General features: G+C 38.6%; 1 protein-coding gene across 3 annotated transcripts in view; it reads right to left on the reverse strand.

Moving 5' to 3' along the window:
• GRM5 (glutamate metabotropic receptor 5) overlaps positions 1-17949 on the reverse strand; it is a 228018-nt gene that overhangs the window by 15334 nt on the left and 194735 nt on the right. For all 3 annotated transcript variants that reach the window (XM_042809697.1, XM_042809617.1, XM_042809532.1), the window contains exon 7: positions 7762-8701. In XM_042809697.1, coding sequence (XP_042665631.1) covers positions 7762-8701 — 940 coding nt within the window. The remainder of the gene's footprint in view (positions 1-7761; positions 8702-17949) is intronic.

Genomic DNA, 17949 nt, shown 5'->3' on the forward strand with positions numbered 1-17949 from the left:
TTTTTTTTTTTTTTTTTTTTTTTTTTTTTTTTTTTTTGTATTACACTAACAAGATTGCATTTTTCCATCTAGAGCATATTTGGGCAAGAGTAGACAGGGAACTGTTTACAATGTAAATTTGTTTGAACAGTTCAGCTATAGGATTTGATTCAAAATGATGGAGACACTGTCTTATACAAATAAATCAAAAAACTAAGCTTGAATACATGAGCTCAGTCAATGCAGCCAAACAATTTATATCAATCAATCATTATTTTAATTAAATTTGAGGGGAAAAATTCAAAACAACAACACTAACACTGCACACATTAAAATTCATTGTGATCAGGGCAGTCAAGAATATAAATTCTTTGTACAGAGGGAATATTTTAGCAACAATTCATCAAAATCTTTCATACCTAATAACTTTCACTAAGTTACATTAAATATTCTTCAGTCATTTCACAAAATTTGAAGTTTAATTAATCACAGCATCAAGCTTGTCTGAAAAAACACCAGGAGCAGTTTATCTAGAGAAAAATGAAGGACTTAAACAATTCAGCAACCTCACAATCCATGTTTTGTAGCATATTAGCTTTAGATAGCTCAGAATGTTTCCCTTGGGAGCTGGTTAGTTAATAAATGTAGACTAATCCGTCAAAAGGATAATGACTTCCCCTGAAGAATCAAAGACTTTTTCCTGCATGCATCAAAATTCCTTTTTTAGCAAGGCCATGAAGCAAACAACTTATATCTTGGATCACTTTGCTTACATTTCTGAATAAGAAAAATTCTCTTTGAGGCAGACATTCCGCTCATCTCAATTGCTACCTTCTCTAGTGGCATTATATCGTGTAAGAGATTTACTCCTCCACTTTTTTTCTGCAGTTTTATAGTACAAAGTCATCGAAACACCTCTGAGCAATTTGTAGTTCATGGTCCCATTGAAACAACACATGTAGGAGTTAATTTTTAACGAGGGGTTTTTTTTTTGTACATGATAATCTCTCAGTGACTTCTTTTGCTTTATGGTAATCTTTACTTCCCTCTTTTTGTAGCACTTTTACTATTCACCTTTCAGTGTGATTTATGATGCCGAGACGAGCAATGGCTAAATGCTGGTCACTGTTAAAAGTTTAGAGATGGTGCACGCCATATCTGTAATGCAACTTCTTAAGCATGAGTTCTCCTAAATCATACTGTTTACTAATCCCCTGTTTTGATGCACTCCACTCCCCCAAGAGCTAATATAAATAATTAAGTTGTCAAGAAATGATTTGCCTGTTCTATAAAACTTCAAGATTTCAAAAAACGTCATTGCCTCTCTCCACTTTAAAATTTTTGTTTGTTTGTTTTTGTTTGTTTCAGTAAGATAAAATGAGAACTGTAAAAGATTTTTTACTGTAAAGTTAGTATAAAAATTTGATGGATATTATACTTATAAGACAAAACAGACCCAGGGTGGTCATTGTCTGACATAGATAATCACTGTTCTTTCCAACAGGCTGGAAAACAACTTTCTGCCTTCACTGATCAGTTGTTTTATATAAGCCAGAATGGCTCCACTGGGCTTCCAGAGGAAAGCAATCCATCCTGGCCTAGCTGACAGACTGTTAATACAGCTTGTTATGAGCTGTGGTATACCTGTCATGAATTCAACATCATGAGGTTATCACCTCTGTTATGCTCTAAAGTTCCAGAGTTAACCAGTGCAACCACTTGCACTGCTTTCACTAAGAGGTATCTAGCAATTTGGCTGTGAATATTGCTGAGCATGAACTCATAACCCCTGCCCTGCTGAAGCACAATAAGTACAAAGATTCTCATATGAGTTTGGAGGAAAACTGTGGCATTCTTTCTATCATTATTCAAAATGTGTAGAAGAAATGGCTCGTGCTGCATATAAATGAAGACAAAATTGGCACTTGTACAGTAAGAAATGTGTCCGCATAGAATATGCAGTGGCAGGAACTCACAATCAGTATCTTTCTCAATGACAGCATACTTAAATGCCAGCCAGCTCCAGCTTTCAGCAAACTCCCCCCATTTTTTTTACACTGCTGTTACAGGCTGGTAGGCCCCGTGGGACAACCCTGTCTTCTTTACAGCATTATTTGCTCCATGTCAAGTAACCACTTTGTTTCATTTCTCAGAATGCTTACCCTCTTGAGGTATTATCTTGCATATTTATGTCAGAATTCCTTTGCATGTTTGCATACACAAATTATAAAATCATTTCATTACAACTTGATGTCCACGACTTCAGTCTATCCATTTATGGGCTGATGGTTGGACTAGATGATCTTAGTGGTCTTTTCCAACCTTAATGATTTTACGAATCTAAGACTTACGGATACGTCCCTCAACCAGTCAGCCTTCTCAGTGTTTTCCTCATTATTAGATGTAACAGTTGGATCTTTCAGATGTTTCTGTAACAGCTAAGATCACTTCTTATGTTAGCTCAAGCCTGAAATCTTTGGTTCTTAATTTTTACTTCTATTTGAGAAATTTCAATTCAGGCTTCGGAAAAAAAGTCACTTCGAGATTTTGATGCTGAGATAAAATATATTGGTGTACGATATAGTATTTTAACTGCAATATTTTATAACCATGAATGGTAGCTTCTAGGTTAATTCAAGGATATTTGTCTTATTTTTGGATCAAAATATATCCTGTTTGAATTGTAACAAAACAGATATAGCAACCGTAAGATGTAATAAATAAATAAATAAATAAAATAGGAGAGAGAGAAGAGGGAAGGAGGAAGAAAACAGTCACTCCTTGCAGAAAACAAAGTGCACAGCATGACTGTAAACACTTTCCAGAATGCTTCATTATGGCACAGTTTGGGACATTCTGATGTAAATACCAATTATAACAACTTGTGGTCTAAGGCTGAACCCAGTCCAGCGGAAAAGTCTGCCTTGCTCATCACTTTTTCCCCATGGGAGACAGGAAACTCATAGGTACAGCTGTCAGCTGGCAATTTAAAAAATCCAACAGGTTCTTAATTTCTTTCTTTGGCCCCTCAGTCTCACTGCAAACATAAATAAATGGGGACACATACAAACTACAGCCCTGATTCAGGTTATATATCAGCAAAATGCTCTTCATCAGAGGGTGGTGGGCATGAAACAGACTCGTCAGAGCAGCGGGCACAGCCCCAGGCTGCTGGTGTTCAAGGATTATCTGGACAACACTCCCAGACATATGGTCCTGTGTGGAGCCAGGAGTTGGACTTGATGATCTGTATGGGTCCCTTCTAATTCAATGTATTTTATGATTCTATGATAATTTTCAAGCAGAGAGCTGTCCCTCAGGTTCAGAGCGGTGTTTTCTCTTCTTCCAGATGTTCTCACCTCACTGCTTAAACAGATCTGCTCCCTGCATTCAGGTCAAGGCTTGATCTACAGAAGAGTATCAGTTTTCCATTGGCTTTCACTTGTTTTACAGGAAAGAGCAGTTCAGAATTTGATGCTCAAGTGACAGAGAAGCCCCTTAAGGTGGGTTGGAGACCTATGAGAAGAAGCAGCCAAGGGCAGGAAACACCGTCATTCATACCCAGCAGTGGGAGAACTGGAGACCAGGAGCATGGACTGCATGCACTATGAAGACTTTGGAGCAAGCTGAAGAGTAGGGCAAAGAACAGTGGTAAGATTTGAAAGAATACTACACAGGCATGGGAGAGACAGAGTGTTTGGGGGTTTTAATTAACAATAAAAGGCAAACTTGCCTTTTTGCAGGTTGAGAGAGATGCATGTGTTTAAAGGGAAGTTACAATGAAAATGAAAATGTTCCTGGCTTGAACCACTTAAAGACATGTTCCAAAAGAGATAAACACCCACAGCTGTTAAATTATTGTGTGTCATTTAGGAGTAAGGTATTGGAAATGTAAAAGAAGCACTGGAATATTTTCTCTATCCCAGACCAAAACAGCAAAACAGACCTTTTAGTGTGCAGCTGTGGCTAGAAATAGCACAGTACCTACTCTTATAGCAGAAATACACCATCTTTATCTTACAGAGTAGTTGGAGAATAAGAAGAGGACAAACAAAGCCCATACTTCAGACATTTCCAAAAGAGTTCTGCTTCATATATAACAATAATCCCTGTGACCTTAAGGTAAAATGGAGTTTTGCTCGATTTATGGGCTTCCTAGTCCCTATGAAAGGATGGAAGATTTAGGTTGGATGTTAGGGGGAAGTTCTATACAAGAAGAGTGGTTAGGCCCTGGAACGGGCTGCCCAGGGAGGTTGTGGATGCCCCGTCCTTGGATGTGTTTAAGGCCAGGTTGGACAGAGTCCTGGGCAACCTGATCTGAATGTGTGTGTTTGGTGGCCCTGCTAGGCAGGGGGGTTGGAACTACATGATCCTTGAGGTCCCTTCCAACCCGGGTGATTCTGTGAACTCAAAGTTTACCCAGCTCCAACCCCATGCTGTGGGCTAGTTGCCAACCAGCAGCTCAGGCTGCCCAGGGCTCCATCCAACCTGGCATTGAGCACCTCCAGGGATGGGACATTCAAAACCTATCTGGACTACCTGTTCCAGTACCTTGCCACCCTCTCGGTGGCAAAACAACATCCCCCTGCCATCATATTTAAACCTCATCTCTAAATTTTAAAACTCTATCCCCTTGTCCAATCATTACCTACCCTTTCACTACAGCTATGTGGTGTTCAGCATTCTTCTTTGTGGTGCTGCTTCTATTGATGTCCAATTTGAAACAATGCCTTACTTTGAAACAATGGTAGAATATAGAATATAGAGCTGATTCACAATAGTCTACATGAAATGTTTTTTATTTCATTGGGTGATGAATAGCTTTACTCTGCTCAGTAATATATTTTGGTGAAAATACATTCCAACACTCAGTCACAGCTTGCCTGAGCTTTTTTTTTTATTTTTTTTTTATTTTTTTTTTTTTTTACTTTATTTTATTGAAGAGCACCCCATGCAAAAAGTCATTTAGGACTGTAACAGATGTATTGCTTTATTTAGGCAAAAACAGTGTTGTTATCTGTCATCTTGCAGCTGATGTGAAAGCTCCGAATGGAGCTTTGGTATTATCTGTTTGACAATGATTTGATGCAATACTACACTGTTATAAATTAGTGTCAAGAACAAAAAGGGTAATGATAGGGGCTCCTCTCTACACTGTTGATTTAAATAACATCTTTCTTTAAAACTCAACAGTGACTCACTCTCTCTTAAATAAAACCCCACTGTGCTATTTAAATAATACCATGTAGCTCTACTGCATATTTCCTTTGATTCTGAGTACTTCAGTGTTTACTTGAAAAACCTATCAAAACAAGATTGTGAACACTGTACTGAATAATACCATGAAACATATTACTTTGTGCAATTTTTATAAAATATTCTATTTTTTAATGTTCTACTTTCTCATGCTCTATAGTGAGCAGAAGTGAGACTGAAAGTGGCTTTCTGTTTGTTTTTGGTTTTTTTTTTTGTTCTTGGAGATGATATCAGATACAGGTAAATTCCTGAGCAGCATTTTAAATTTCTTCAGTATATTCTAGGACTCTGTTTCATTTTCTTTCATGCAACTAAAGAGACACTGATTAGAGAATTTCTCATAATTGATGGAATCAGCTTGATGTTGGAGTCCCAAACCCTTCAGGCACATACTGGCTAAGCACTGTTAAGTTCATAGGCACCATCACAGTTTAACTGGCTTAGGCATTTTGCTGCAGTTTTAAGTGTTGATGAGTAATGCTGGCAGCATGAAAGCTTTTCTCCTAGTGTCAGATAAAACACTCTAGTTTTTTCATATCTAGGTAAATATGCCAGTATATCAGCTTTGTGCTGCTTTCTTCATTCTTACACAAATGCATCTGATGCTCTCAATGCTATTTTCAATGCTACTGAAAAAGAAGTCACTATCAATAATCTATTATGTTTTACTAATACATCTCTACTGCAGGTGTATTCTACACATAGAGACAGAGAAATGAAACAGAGTCCTCAAAAAGAAGAAAATACATCTTGTCTTTAAGACACTCCATACTCTTCAGAATAAAAAAAATATTTTAGAGCAATTTTTTTTTTTTTTTTTTTTTTTTTAAACTGAGCCATAACACATGACAAACAAATCTTTCCCAAGTCCAAGATCCATTATCTGTAATTTCTCCTTGCCAGGAAAAATATTGTGAGATGGCAAGTGAGTTCTGAAACCAAAATGAGGGCAGATAAGAATGATCTAAAAGAGGAATAATGTTATCCTGTTGAGGACACTATGAAGAATGCCTCTTTTACAGCCCAGAAGTGGTTGCAGGTCTCCTAGCTTCAACATTTCAGGTCACACAAACAGACAGAGTTTGTAGAGAGGTACATTTCAGGTAACCATCACATAAGCTGATACAGGATTTATTATTTTGAAACATCATCTTACTCTTCACCTGAAAATGAACTGAAAGATAATGCTATTTACAGATATAAGATACCTGGTAAAAACCCATCAATTTATGTATCAATTAAAAATCACTGAAAGAGAACCACGAGAAATAAACTGGCAGAAACAAATAATCATTTTTACATAACCTGCCCTCTGTTTTTTATTACTAAAATTCTCCCTTGAATCAAAACTTTGGATCATAGAGAAATTGAACTACAAATTGCCATTGTTCCATGTAAACTTCAGTGTGAATAATGACACATCAAGAAATACTCATATTATCAATCATGAAATCCATATGTTTCAGTGAGGAGGGAAATACGACTGTCACTTCTGGGCGAGGCATGCAGAGCTGAGGAATGATAAGATTTCTTTTCTGCATTTATACAGGCAGATTTCCATGTTTATGCTAATAATTAAATAACCCAAAATCACCCTCATCACCAACATATCAAAAGTGTAAGAGATCAAAAGACGTAAATGAACCACTGACTTGAATGCGCTCCTGCACAGTCTGTCTATGAGTCTGGACTGTATTCCCACTTTAGAGTTTTCCTTTCCCTTTGGTGTTCACTGACTGTAATTTTTATGTAATGAACATACAAGCTGTCATCATGATCACTGAATTCAGGTATTTTTGTGGGAAGAAACAAAGAAATAGCTCACAAGGAGGTATCTGGTTGATGGCAGGAAGAGTAGCAATCATGGGGCCTATGAGCAACTGACTTTTAGGAAGATGAATAGAGAAAAAGATATCAAGATAGGTAAAGAAGAGAAGACAGATAAGGACAAGGAGAAAGAAGGCAGGGAGAGATAACAGAAGAAAGGAAAATCAGGTAATAGAAGAGAAAAGACAAAAGAATCACAAGACAAATCCTCAGATGCCTGAGTGGCCACTCGTGATGCCACATGTGTTGGCTACTCCACCTTGATTTTGTAGCATTAGCAGCCACTCAGTTGTCCTCCTGCTGTGACTAGAGAAAAAATACAGTGACTGTGCAATTCATTCAAGTGAAAGAGCTTGCAAATGAGTGCATTAAGGACAAGGTAATTAGTAATATTTCTTGTTCTTGTTTTCTCCCTGCTAAGATCTTACTTCCCTCCCTGCAAGAACTGGACAGTTTACACAGCCAATGCTTCCATCTCTGAGATTGTTTGTCCATTGTGCTGTGTCCCGCTTTTGCACAACATTTTGACTAAATCAGACCTGTAGCTGTTGTAGATGTGGGAAAGAGGACTTCTCCTCTCTCAGCGGTGAGACAAAGGGAATTAATATATCTCCCTCTGTCCTTTCATTATTAGCATTATCACTGAACCCTCGGAAAAACATAACAACTTCCCCACACTCACACATTAGCAGACTTTACCTAAGTGTTTCACCAGATGATCCCCTTCTTTTCCACAGGTTCACCAGGCTGCTTGAGCGGCTTGCAGCCGAAGATGACTTCCCATCCCCTACGTGCATGCGGACCACAGTTGATGTGGTGAATGCGCTGCGTACATTCCTTTCAGGCTTAGCAAGGATGATGTAGACCTTGGGCACAAACATACAACCAAGGGCCACCGTGGCACTCAGACTCACTGAGAAACACATGGTGATTATCTTGTAGTTGCTTCCAAAATATATTGGCACAAAAGCCAGCCAAATGATGCAGGTGGTATACATTGTAAAGGCAATATACTTTGCTTCATTGAAATTAGCTGGGACATTTCTTGTCTTAAATGCATAAAAGGTGCAACTCAAAATTAATAATCCATTGTATCCAAGGGGGGTTACAACACCCAAGTTGGTGGTGTTACAAATCAAGTAGACCTCTCGGATGCTTGGGTAATCATGCATTATATCAGGTGGCTCCATTATAAAGAGGGCAACAATTATGCCTAATTGTATACATATCAAGATAAATGCAATAACAAGTTGGGCACAGGCACTCATGAATCTAGGTTTCTTTGTACAAATTTTCTTCTTGCTGCCAGCCAGGATTCTTGCAATGCGGTTGGTTTTAGTTACTAAAGCAGAATAACTCATAGCTGGGGAGAGACCGATGCCAATTCGTTGAAGATAGCAGTAAATCTGTTGAGGTTTTGCGATGAGACAGAAAGTGCACAAGTAACCCAAGCAGATGCCAGCTAGAATGATGTAACAAAGTTCTCGGCTGGAAGATTTGACCACTGGAGTATCACGATACATTATGAATATAGCTGTAACAAACAAGGTTGCCAGCAGACCCAGGCACGCAAAAACAACTGCTGCAATTGGTTCAGGATCACCCCATCTGAGATACTGGACTGGGATGAGGTCACAACCTACAGGGAACAACAACAACAAAAAAGTAAATTGAAGTATGTAGGAATTAGATTCTTTAATGATAATTTCATAGATTTTTCTCTTTCATGAAGTTGCTGTTACCATCAATGTAGGCTAGTATTATTGGTATAATGGCATACTAAATATTTTTCAGTGACAGCTTATCTCAATAACAGTTTATCTGTTTGGAATGTAACAATCTAACACTATGACTGAAAAAATGTTCAAATGCATTAAGAAGTCACCTTGCATCACAGTGAAATTTACCCTTTATTATTATTATTTTTTTTAATTTAGTAATTTAAGGAAAAATTTCATAATCAAGTTGCATTGCCTTGATGTGAAATGCTCAAAAGTTGTCTGTCCTTTAAGGAGCAGGCATCAATGATATACTAACATACACTAATTATGAAGTATATTGGTACTTGCTTAATGACTATGCAGATACTCTAGCCATCAAGGAAAAAAAGTACTTCTTCCTCATACAGAATAATTTTTTTCCAGCAAGACTTTTCTGGGGTTAATGATGCAGATTATATGTACTTTGGGATGTCCCACAGTACTCATTTCCATATCTGTCATTCACACTTTTAAGATGTTTGAGGAATTAATCTCTCATCTAGTTCACAAAATCAAACTAATAACAATAAATTAGAGTCAAAGCTGAATTAAACACATGCAGCCCCTTCAAAGGATGTTAGTTTTTTCAGTTTATGTATGGGCTTAATAAGTTATGCTTTGTACCCATCTGTCAATGGTTTATGGGCTGGTTCCGCCCAGCTCTGTGACTAGCGGGGCAAAGGGACCCAGGGAACCACACCGAGGGAAGGGAAAAAGGGAAAAAGGAAAAAAAAAAAAAGAGAGAGGGGCCTGAAAACAAAAAAGCGGCAATGATTTGAGGATAAACAAACTAATTTACTAAATAAGGTATCAAAATGCAAGATAACTCACTATAATACAAAACAATACAATATAATTAGAGTTGAAGCTAATAAATCAAATAAACGAGAGTATCTGAAAGCCAAAGGTTTTTCATTTCACAGAGTGCTTGACTAACTAGTTAGCTTGACTAATCCTTATTACAAATAAAAAATGACCTCAAAATTTAGGACTGTTGGAATCAAATTGCTTTTTGGCTGGGCCAGACATAAAAATGTCAGCCTGCCTCAGGGTACAGGGTGGCAAAAGAATTTTACCCCTTATGGATGGAGTGCTGGGTATTCACATCTGTATTTTCAGTAATAAGGGCAATTTAGACAAGACACTGTTTGATGAGGACCTGGATGCTGAGCAATTCAAATTAGTAAAGGAGCCTGGGATCCCAATATCTTGATGATCAGTGGGAAAAGCAGGCATCTGTTTTTTGTGGAAATTCTACATGTAAGATGTTTAGTCTTTTCCTTTATTTTCAGTGGAGCTTAAGTATTTTGAAATATCTCATTGACATTCTTAATAACAAAAAACCTTTCCACGCTAATAATCTTGGTTAATATTAGATTTAGATCCCTTCTCCTCCCAGTATTTCTATATTATGTATTTCTAAACAATACTGTAAAAAAATATATAAGTATCTACAATATGATATTATAGTAAATATGTTGTCTAACAAAAGTATGAGGCAGATAGTTCTGTATTCCTGCAGAAAAATCAGCAGAATTAGGGTAACAAAATGTTTTACATATCCGCAGTTAAAGGATACATCGCTTTGGAGTAACAGAGTTTTGCCCTTGATAATTAAACAAAGATTAATTGGCCATTTGTATTTTAACTACTTTGGTGTGATAAGCTTTCTGTTGCAATAATAAAATTATTACCATGTCTTAACGTAGCAAAGACATTTAGATCTTCACAAAATACTCACGTGAGCATTCATTAACTCCTTTTGGTTTTAAAGGGTTTTCTTATTCAGACTGAGGGAGACAAGATATTTCATTCTGACTTCATCAAGATTAATGTAGCATGCAAATGACATCATTAAAATCATTCTATACCACTAAGAGTGGCAGAAGAAGGGTGAATAGCAGAAAGAACTCTCCGGGATAAGCAGATATCCCTCCTGACGTGAGTTCTTCCCAAAGAAGTTTTCTGGGCTTGTTTAGCTTGGAAAAGAGAAGGAGCTGGGGAGGCCTCGTTGCATCCTTCCAGTACCTGAAGGGAGCTTACACACAGGAGGGGTTACCGACTTTTTACACAGTCTGGTATCAATAGTACAAGGGGGAATAGCTTTAAACTAAAAGAGGGCAGATTAACATCAACAGAGTCAGGAAAAAATTTTTTACTCAGGGCATGGTGAGGCCCTGACACAGGCTGCCCAGAGAAGCTGTGGATGCTTCATCCCTGAGGTGCTCAAGGCCAGGTTGGATGGGATCTTGGGCAACCTGAGCTGGTGGGGGGCAACCTGCCCATGGCAGGGGTTGGAACTGGGTGGGCTTTAAGGATCCTCCAACCCACGCCGTTCTATGATTCTATGATTTTCTGATGTTCTTACCTGACAGCTAGCCTTTATCTGCAGACAATGATATAGAGGCTGACCCGTGCACAGTTTCTAACATTACAACAGAGGCCAAACATTTCTTGCTGGTTTAAAACTATTTCATGCCTTTCTTGCTTTATTACCCTTTTACATTCTCTTAATAAAATACCTGAGAAAAGAGTTGAAACTTGTGCCATTTTTATTCTCTGTAACTGAGTGTACTTTGCAAGGGGAATGCTAAGCTGTGCAATTATTTATTCTTCAATTAAGATTTAAGGACTGGATATTCTTCATAAAGCAAATGATTGGTGAGGCTTTCATTTCACAGTTTTGCAGATAATGGTTTCTGACAATGACACTTTGCAGAAAGAGATGATCAAATCAAGTAAAAGAAATATGGGAAAATGGCACAGTCACCGTACAGTCAGTTTGATGGCTATTATTATACCAAGACAAATGCTGAAAATTCTAATAAAAGAATATTTCCCATCCCATAAATAACTGTGTGCTCCATGGTGATTTGGACAAAATCCCATCTCGTAGCCCACTTCTTACATTTCATCAACATCTTCAAGCACCTGGAAAGTCTTCTCTCCTCACTGGCTCAGAAACTCCAACTGAAATAGAGCCAGAAGGCCCAATCCTGTCTTCTCTGCAGTGGGCTGAGGCAATCTTTGTCTGGTGGAAAGGCTGTTAGGAGCAATGCCTATAGTCCAATTTGGAGCAGGTATAGAGTTGTACTCTGTGCTCAAAAGCGTGCTGGTTCTGAGACCAGTAAAATTGACATAAAACAATCTCTACGTTTCTCTGGCCAGAGACATAAACTGTGGGAGCTAAGTACTAAATATACGTGTAAATAGCAAGACAGATATAAAATATCAGAGTCCCGTTCAACATGCTAGGGAAGAGATTTCTGTGAGGAGCACTAAAAAAAAAATATCACCAACAAATTACAAATGAGGGTATCTGAGGATTTCCTGGGATAGAAAATAGATCTGATATTCTGTAATATCCGCCTCTCTAAGGATGGGCTAAATGGTTCTATAAATGAGATGAGAGCTCTTGAAGATTTGACCCTATGAGTAACCTCTGCTCTCTCTCCTGAAGTAAACTTGCCACTTCTGATCTTTCATATTGCTTTAAAATTAGTTAGTCTGGATAAGAGTTCACAGATATGAAGCATTCTGTTATCATTCTTATTTTCAGGGGATTTAATATGACACTGTCTTAATTTGTTATTACAGCCTTGATGCCTAAGAGAGCTTACTATACCTTCATTATCTGTAAAACTGAAAATCTCCTTCATGACAGGCAGTATGGAACACATAATTAAACTAGTTCCAAAGATAAACATGACAGATTAAGGGTTGTAAATAGGATGCAGTCAGCAAAGTGAAGGGAATTCAGGGAAATCCCGTAAGTCAACATCATGAACAGAAGTTCATTATCGGTTCATATGAAGAGTAAAACTGACAGAAAGTCACTGCTGTTTTTGTAAATTCTAAACATTTTTGTGGAGTGAGGCAGTTAGGCACCCCTTAACAAAAGATGTACTTTTCGTCTTTTTTTTTTTAATCTCTGTCATAGATAGCAGGAGTTCAATTGTCATGCCTAAACAACAATCTACTGACTTAGAATCATAGACTTGTATGAGTTGTAAGAGACCTTTAAAGGTCATCTAGTCCAACTCTACTGAAAAGAACAGGAACATCTACAGCTAGATAAGGTTTCTCCAAACCCTGTCCTGCCTGACCTTGAGTGTCTACAGGGACAAGGCACCCACCACCATCTCCCTGGGCAACCTGCTGCAATTCACGACTACTTCGTTGTGAAAGAGAATCTCAACATGGGACTTACCACACATGATTGAATGTGTATTGCTGCCATGTTGCTAGATATTCTATATGAATATTCCTGAGTTCTCCCTGTGCCATAATTTCAATAAATGGCAGAAGGGAAATCTTGATTAATGACCAGGTTTTCACATACAGAGAGCTGAGAGACAGGAATTGATTCAGAACCAAAATCCTAGTGAATCTGACAGGAAAATCTTCATAATTTTTTTTTTTTTTTTTTAAGAGGGGAAAGAAAACCCGAACTGTTGCCTGAACTGTCAAAAGACAAGTGTGAGAAATACACTCTTCAAAGTCCTGGGTGAAAAATCAGCCCTGCTGATGTCCATGTGGAATATATGCTGTTGAAATGAGAGAGCACATCTGTAACATTTCAGTACTAAGGTCTGGTACCTTTCAATGTGGTAATCTGAACTATTAATATCAACAGTTCTTTCTCTTGTTCCAGGGAAATCTTTCATAGTCACAGCAATAGGAAGGCATGTGGAAGCAACCACCTGTTTAATTATCATCTGCAGCGACTTCCAGGCTGGCACATTTACTGAAACCATCCACGAGGGTGGGTTTCCACTGACAATGGGCACAGCTGAGACCTGATTTCTTCTGCTTCTTCTACAGGGCTGGAGCAGGGACCTATCACATCATATCCTAAACTGCAGCAGCAGATGCTTCTGTACAGCAGGAGGTGAATCCAAGTAACTCAAGAACACTGATTTAGCTGTGAACTGCAGTAAAAGGCAAGGCCATGAGTCTTAGAATAGTTCATTAAAGTTACTATATGACCAAATGGGGAATGGTTCCTAAATTAAACAAATGTGCAGAATGGTCAGAACAACTGATGAACTGTAGGAGTTGAGTCCATCTGTATGTCAACTCTGATGTTTTGACTTGAGTTTCACCAAAATGAATACTAGCTCCATGTTTTAAATGTAGTGTTTTTAATGCATAAATCCTGGTCATAATATTGTCACCTGAACATTTAACTCACTGTTAACTGCTTTTTCCAAAAGGCAGATGTGAGAATGACTTATGGAAACGGCTACATTTAATTTGGCATAAAAAGGAAAGGAAAAGGAAGTTCCCTTTTACCTGTGAAATCAGGGTGAAAAATCAGATTTCATTTTAGTTGATGCACATCTACAATGATGAGAACAACCTCACAAAAATTATGCCCTTCTTTTAACCCGACTGAATTACAGCCTTGGAATTTATGATAAAAGTAGGATCTTAATTTTTCAGCAGCAAAATCAATGCCAGCATGGGCTAAGTTCTGTTCTGCCTCATGCTCACAACTGTCAGGCAATTACTAAAATTACCAAAGGTTTCAACTTTATTATGAATTGTGATAGAAGAAAGGCATTTTATGGCAACAATCAGTTACTGTTAGATATTTTAGGCACAGATATGAATAACTTTTTTTCATTAAGGATCCAGATGAATGAGATATTCAATTTTCAGAACCCTACATTACATCAAGAATGGGCAGTGAACAGGAAGAACCAGCATCACCTCTATGCTGAGTCCCAACTGGGCTGTACCAGACCATGCCCAGGGCTCCTTGCACCACCTGTTTTCTGCTGATCTCACTGACAACATGAGCAATGTCCTCAAGATAAGGGAGGCATTCATTTTCATTTCTCAGGGAGAAATCCTGAACAAGCAGAGCTTGTTGGTGAAGCCTTTTTCCTCCAGCTACAGGAGGCATTATGATCAGAGGCTCTCATTTTGCTTCAACCACCCTGACAAGTGCAGGAAAAGCATCATGTTGAGCTGCAGGCGATCCAGGAGGCTCCTGGAATGTACTGAGGATCCCCTCCTGAGCCAGGCAATAGATGGCCCCACCAAGGGGGATGCAATACTGGATCTATTGCTGACCAATGCCAGTGAACTGATTGATTACATCAGCACTGGAGGCTGCCTGGGCTGTAGTGACCATGCAGTAGTGGAATTTGCACACTTGAGGGATACTGGACAGACGGAGTAAAAATCAGGATGTAAAATCTTAGGAAAGCCGAATTCCAGCTCTTCAGGGAGTTAATCAACAAACCCCTTGGGGAAACCATCGTCAAATGAAAGAGAGCAGAGAAGGGATGGCAGATCTCAAAGGAAGCTTTTCCTGGGGCACAAGATCTCTCCATCCACAGGTAAAGGAAGTCAAGAAAGGAAGACAAGAAACTCAAATGATCTTGTGATTCTATGAATCCATAGGAGTACAAGCTTGGGCTCAGGAAGGAGCAGGCTGATAACAGAACACAGCACCAGTACGGTCAGCATGTTGAAGTGTTTTGTCATGTAGAGGTGGAATGCACTTTCTTTTCCCCCAGTTCTCACCATTCAAGTGCTGTTTGGATACTCCTGTTCCTATCTAGCATTTTCAAACATGAAAATTGTAAATCTGCTATACTGGGTATACTGTACCTTATTAGGTGAAAGAATTTTTGTAACTATAGCAAAAATGCGTATTTCTGATGTTTAGCCTTATCCATGAATGACAAAGAAAACTTTTCAAGAACCGTAAAGTATTTCACCTCCTATGTTCATCGGAATCTAATCAAGAAAATCAAATAACCAGCATAGTTGGAGTACACAGGGAGTGATGAAAATGTCATTGTAGCCTGAAGATAATGCAAAAGTCACTTAATTAATATCATCTGCTTTCTTTGATGTCCCCGACATTACCAGAACCATTTCTGTTGTTGTTTTCTATTGTCCCTGAATCACAGAAAGAAAGAATAATTGTCTCTTTCCCCCTCAAAAATGTCCTGGGGACAAACCCTGGGGATCACCAGATCAAGATGTTCCTACAGCCACTCACAAACTTTTGCATTGCTGAGCAAAACTTGTTCAGTTTTCCCAGGGTATCCTTCCTGAATGCAGACGATCATGCCCTCAAAGTCAGTGGATTCCAGGAGAACTAAAAAGCATTTCTCAGCCTACTGAAAAATCAGTTGCATCAAGATTTGGACCAAAAAAGGTAAGAATTTGTTTATTCACATCTAAACACACCTGGAATCCATTTCTCTTCCTCCCACTGTGAATGTAGCACCATTAAGTGTTTTAAGGAACAGTGGAGGTGTAAGCATATCATTCTGGACTTCAAATCACGCGTTTCTTCTGCTCTAATTGAGTATGGCTCAGTCACACTGAGTGCTGTGTGAAGTGGTTGTGTCACATACACACATTACTAACAGAGTGTTAGGAAGGAGATCTACAGTACATAAGTAGACCAGTTGACACTAGCCCAGGAGAAAGATTTGGACCTGGAGTGCTTTTGGGGATAGTACACATGGACTGGGGAAAAAGAAAAGAGAATTAGTAGGTTTGCATTCTAGATACAGTTTGGTCCCTGGGGAAAGTTCTGTGCACAAGCAATGAAAATAAAATTTGTAAGGAATAAGATATTAGCGACTAAACATTGTTTTCCTAGCCTCAGTTTTTCTAGATAGATATATTTTCCAGTAACTGACTTAATCAAGAGAAATTCTTCCTCCCACTCATTTTTCCCTTTGGACTTACTAAGCCTTACTGTACTTGAGATCTCACAGCTCTTTATCTTTTATGAGAATAATGGTTTCCTACACACGTTGCATCTCTTCTGTCTGCTCTCCTCCTGCAGCTGAATTCTCATATTGGTGATTCTCATTCAGGTGGCTGAAAAACAAGACTGAACTTTTTTTTATAAGCAGCATCTCAGCCATTATATCTTTTATATATTGAAGTTTGTGGCCCAAATTGTTACCAGCCATTGTGTATAAGAAAACTGAAGTGATGTTTTGTTGTATGAGCCAAGAAAGGATTTAAAAAAAATGTTTTTATCTAAGTTCGGACCTCTGGCAGACAGCGAGGTGCAGCTTCACATTAAAAGCCTTTCCTTTTGCATGGCTGATAAATTTACTGACTCAGAAACCAGAGGCTCAGAAGCAGAACTCTCATATAAAAGTGACCATGCAAGGAAGACTTATTCCAGTAAGCTTTTATGTGTGGCCTTGAGGAGCTGACATTACCTAAGATATGGCTTTATCTTGCAGCAAAGAGACACAGTCTGCTGCAGTATCAGATGTAGGGACATCTCAAGGAGATTGGTGTGTGCTTTGAAAAGTTAATGAGAAGTTTGCTCACCAGAATTCAAAATGCACTTCTCTCTCCTTACATTTACTTCATATTTATTACTAAACTTACACTGCAAACAAAGTTAGATCAAGAGGCGATTTCTTTACAAGTTGCAAAAGTTGGGTCTATAAATACAATCAGAAAAACATACAGCTTAATATATCATGTAGATAAGTTGGGAATAAACTTTTTAAAATCTGTTTTTGATACAAGACTAAATAAGACCAGATCCAACCATCATGTGAATAGTTAAGTTAGATGGGAAACAGAGGGCCATGCAGCTATGATGATAGGGATCTTGTTACCAGGAATGCGTGCTGTATCAGCAGTGTTCACAGAGACTGAGGTAGGGTTCAGTTGCCCAATGTTCTGCTGAATCTGCGCCCAGCTAAGAAGCAACAGCTAGATCTCCTAAAAACCATTGCTTGGTATTGATGTCCACTGATGTTTAACATGTGCCTATCAGATTTCATTGCCATGCAACACAAAATGCATGTCTAAAGACTGTATATCAATGGATGCACAGATGTTACAGTTATGAGATATACCAGAGACCTTGACTATGTAGTTATTACACCAAACCAGAAAAGATAGAATGCTTACCTGTATCCTAGGCTCACTTACGAAACCCTAGTAGAGCGGATCTCCTGAAAAGATACCCTGGGGAAGTCAGCTCTTAAATGGGTCTAGGAGAGGTGGAACCAGGCTCCACCCCTTCTGGCAGCACAGCTGAATTGCCTTCACCTGTGCTCCTGTGGCTGACTCATTGCTTGCCTCAGGTGATCAATCAGAGGCTCAGGCCGTGATTCAG

Source organism: Centrocercus urophasianus, unplaced genomic scaffold (assembly GCF_019232065.1).
Source record: "Centrocercus urophasianus isolate 14NV4802_14NV808 unplaced genomic scaffold, USGS_Curo_1.0 seq_1, whole genome shotgun sequence".
NCBI lineage: Eukaryota > Metazoa > Chordata > Aves > Galliformes > Phasianidae > Centrocercus > Centrocercus urophasianus.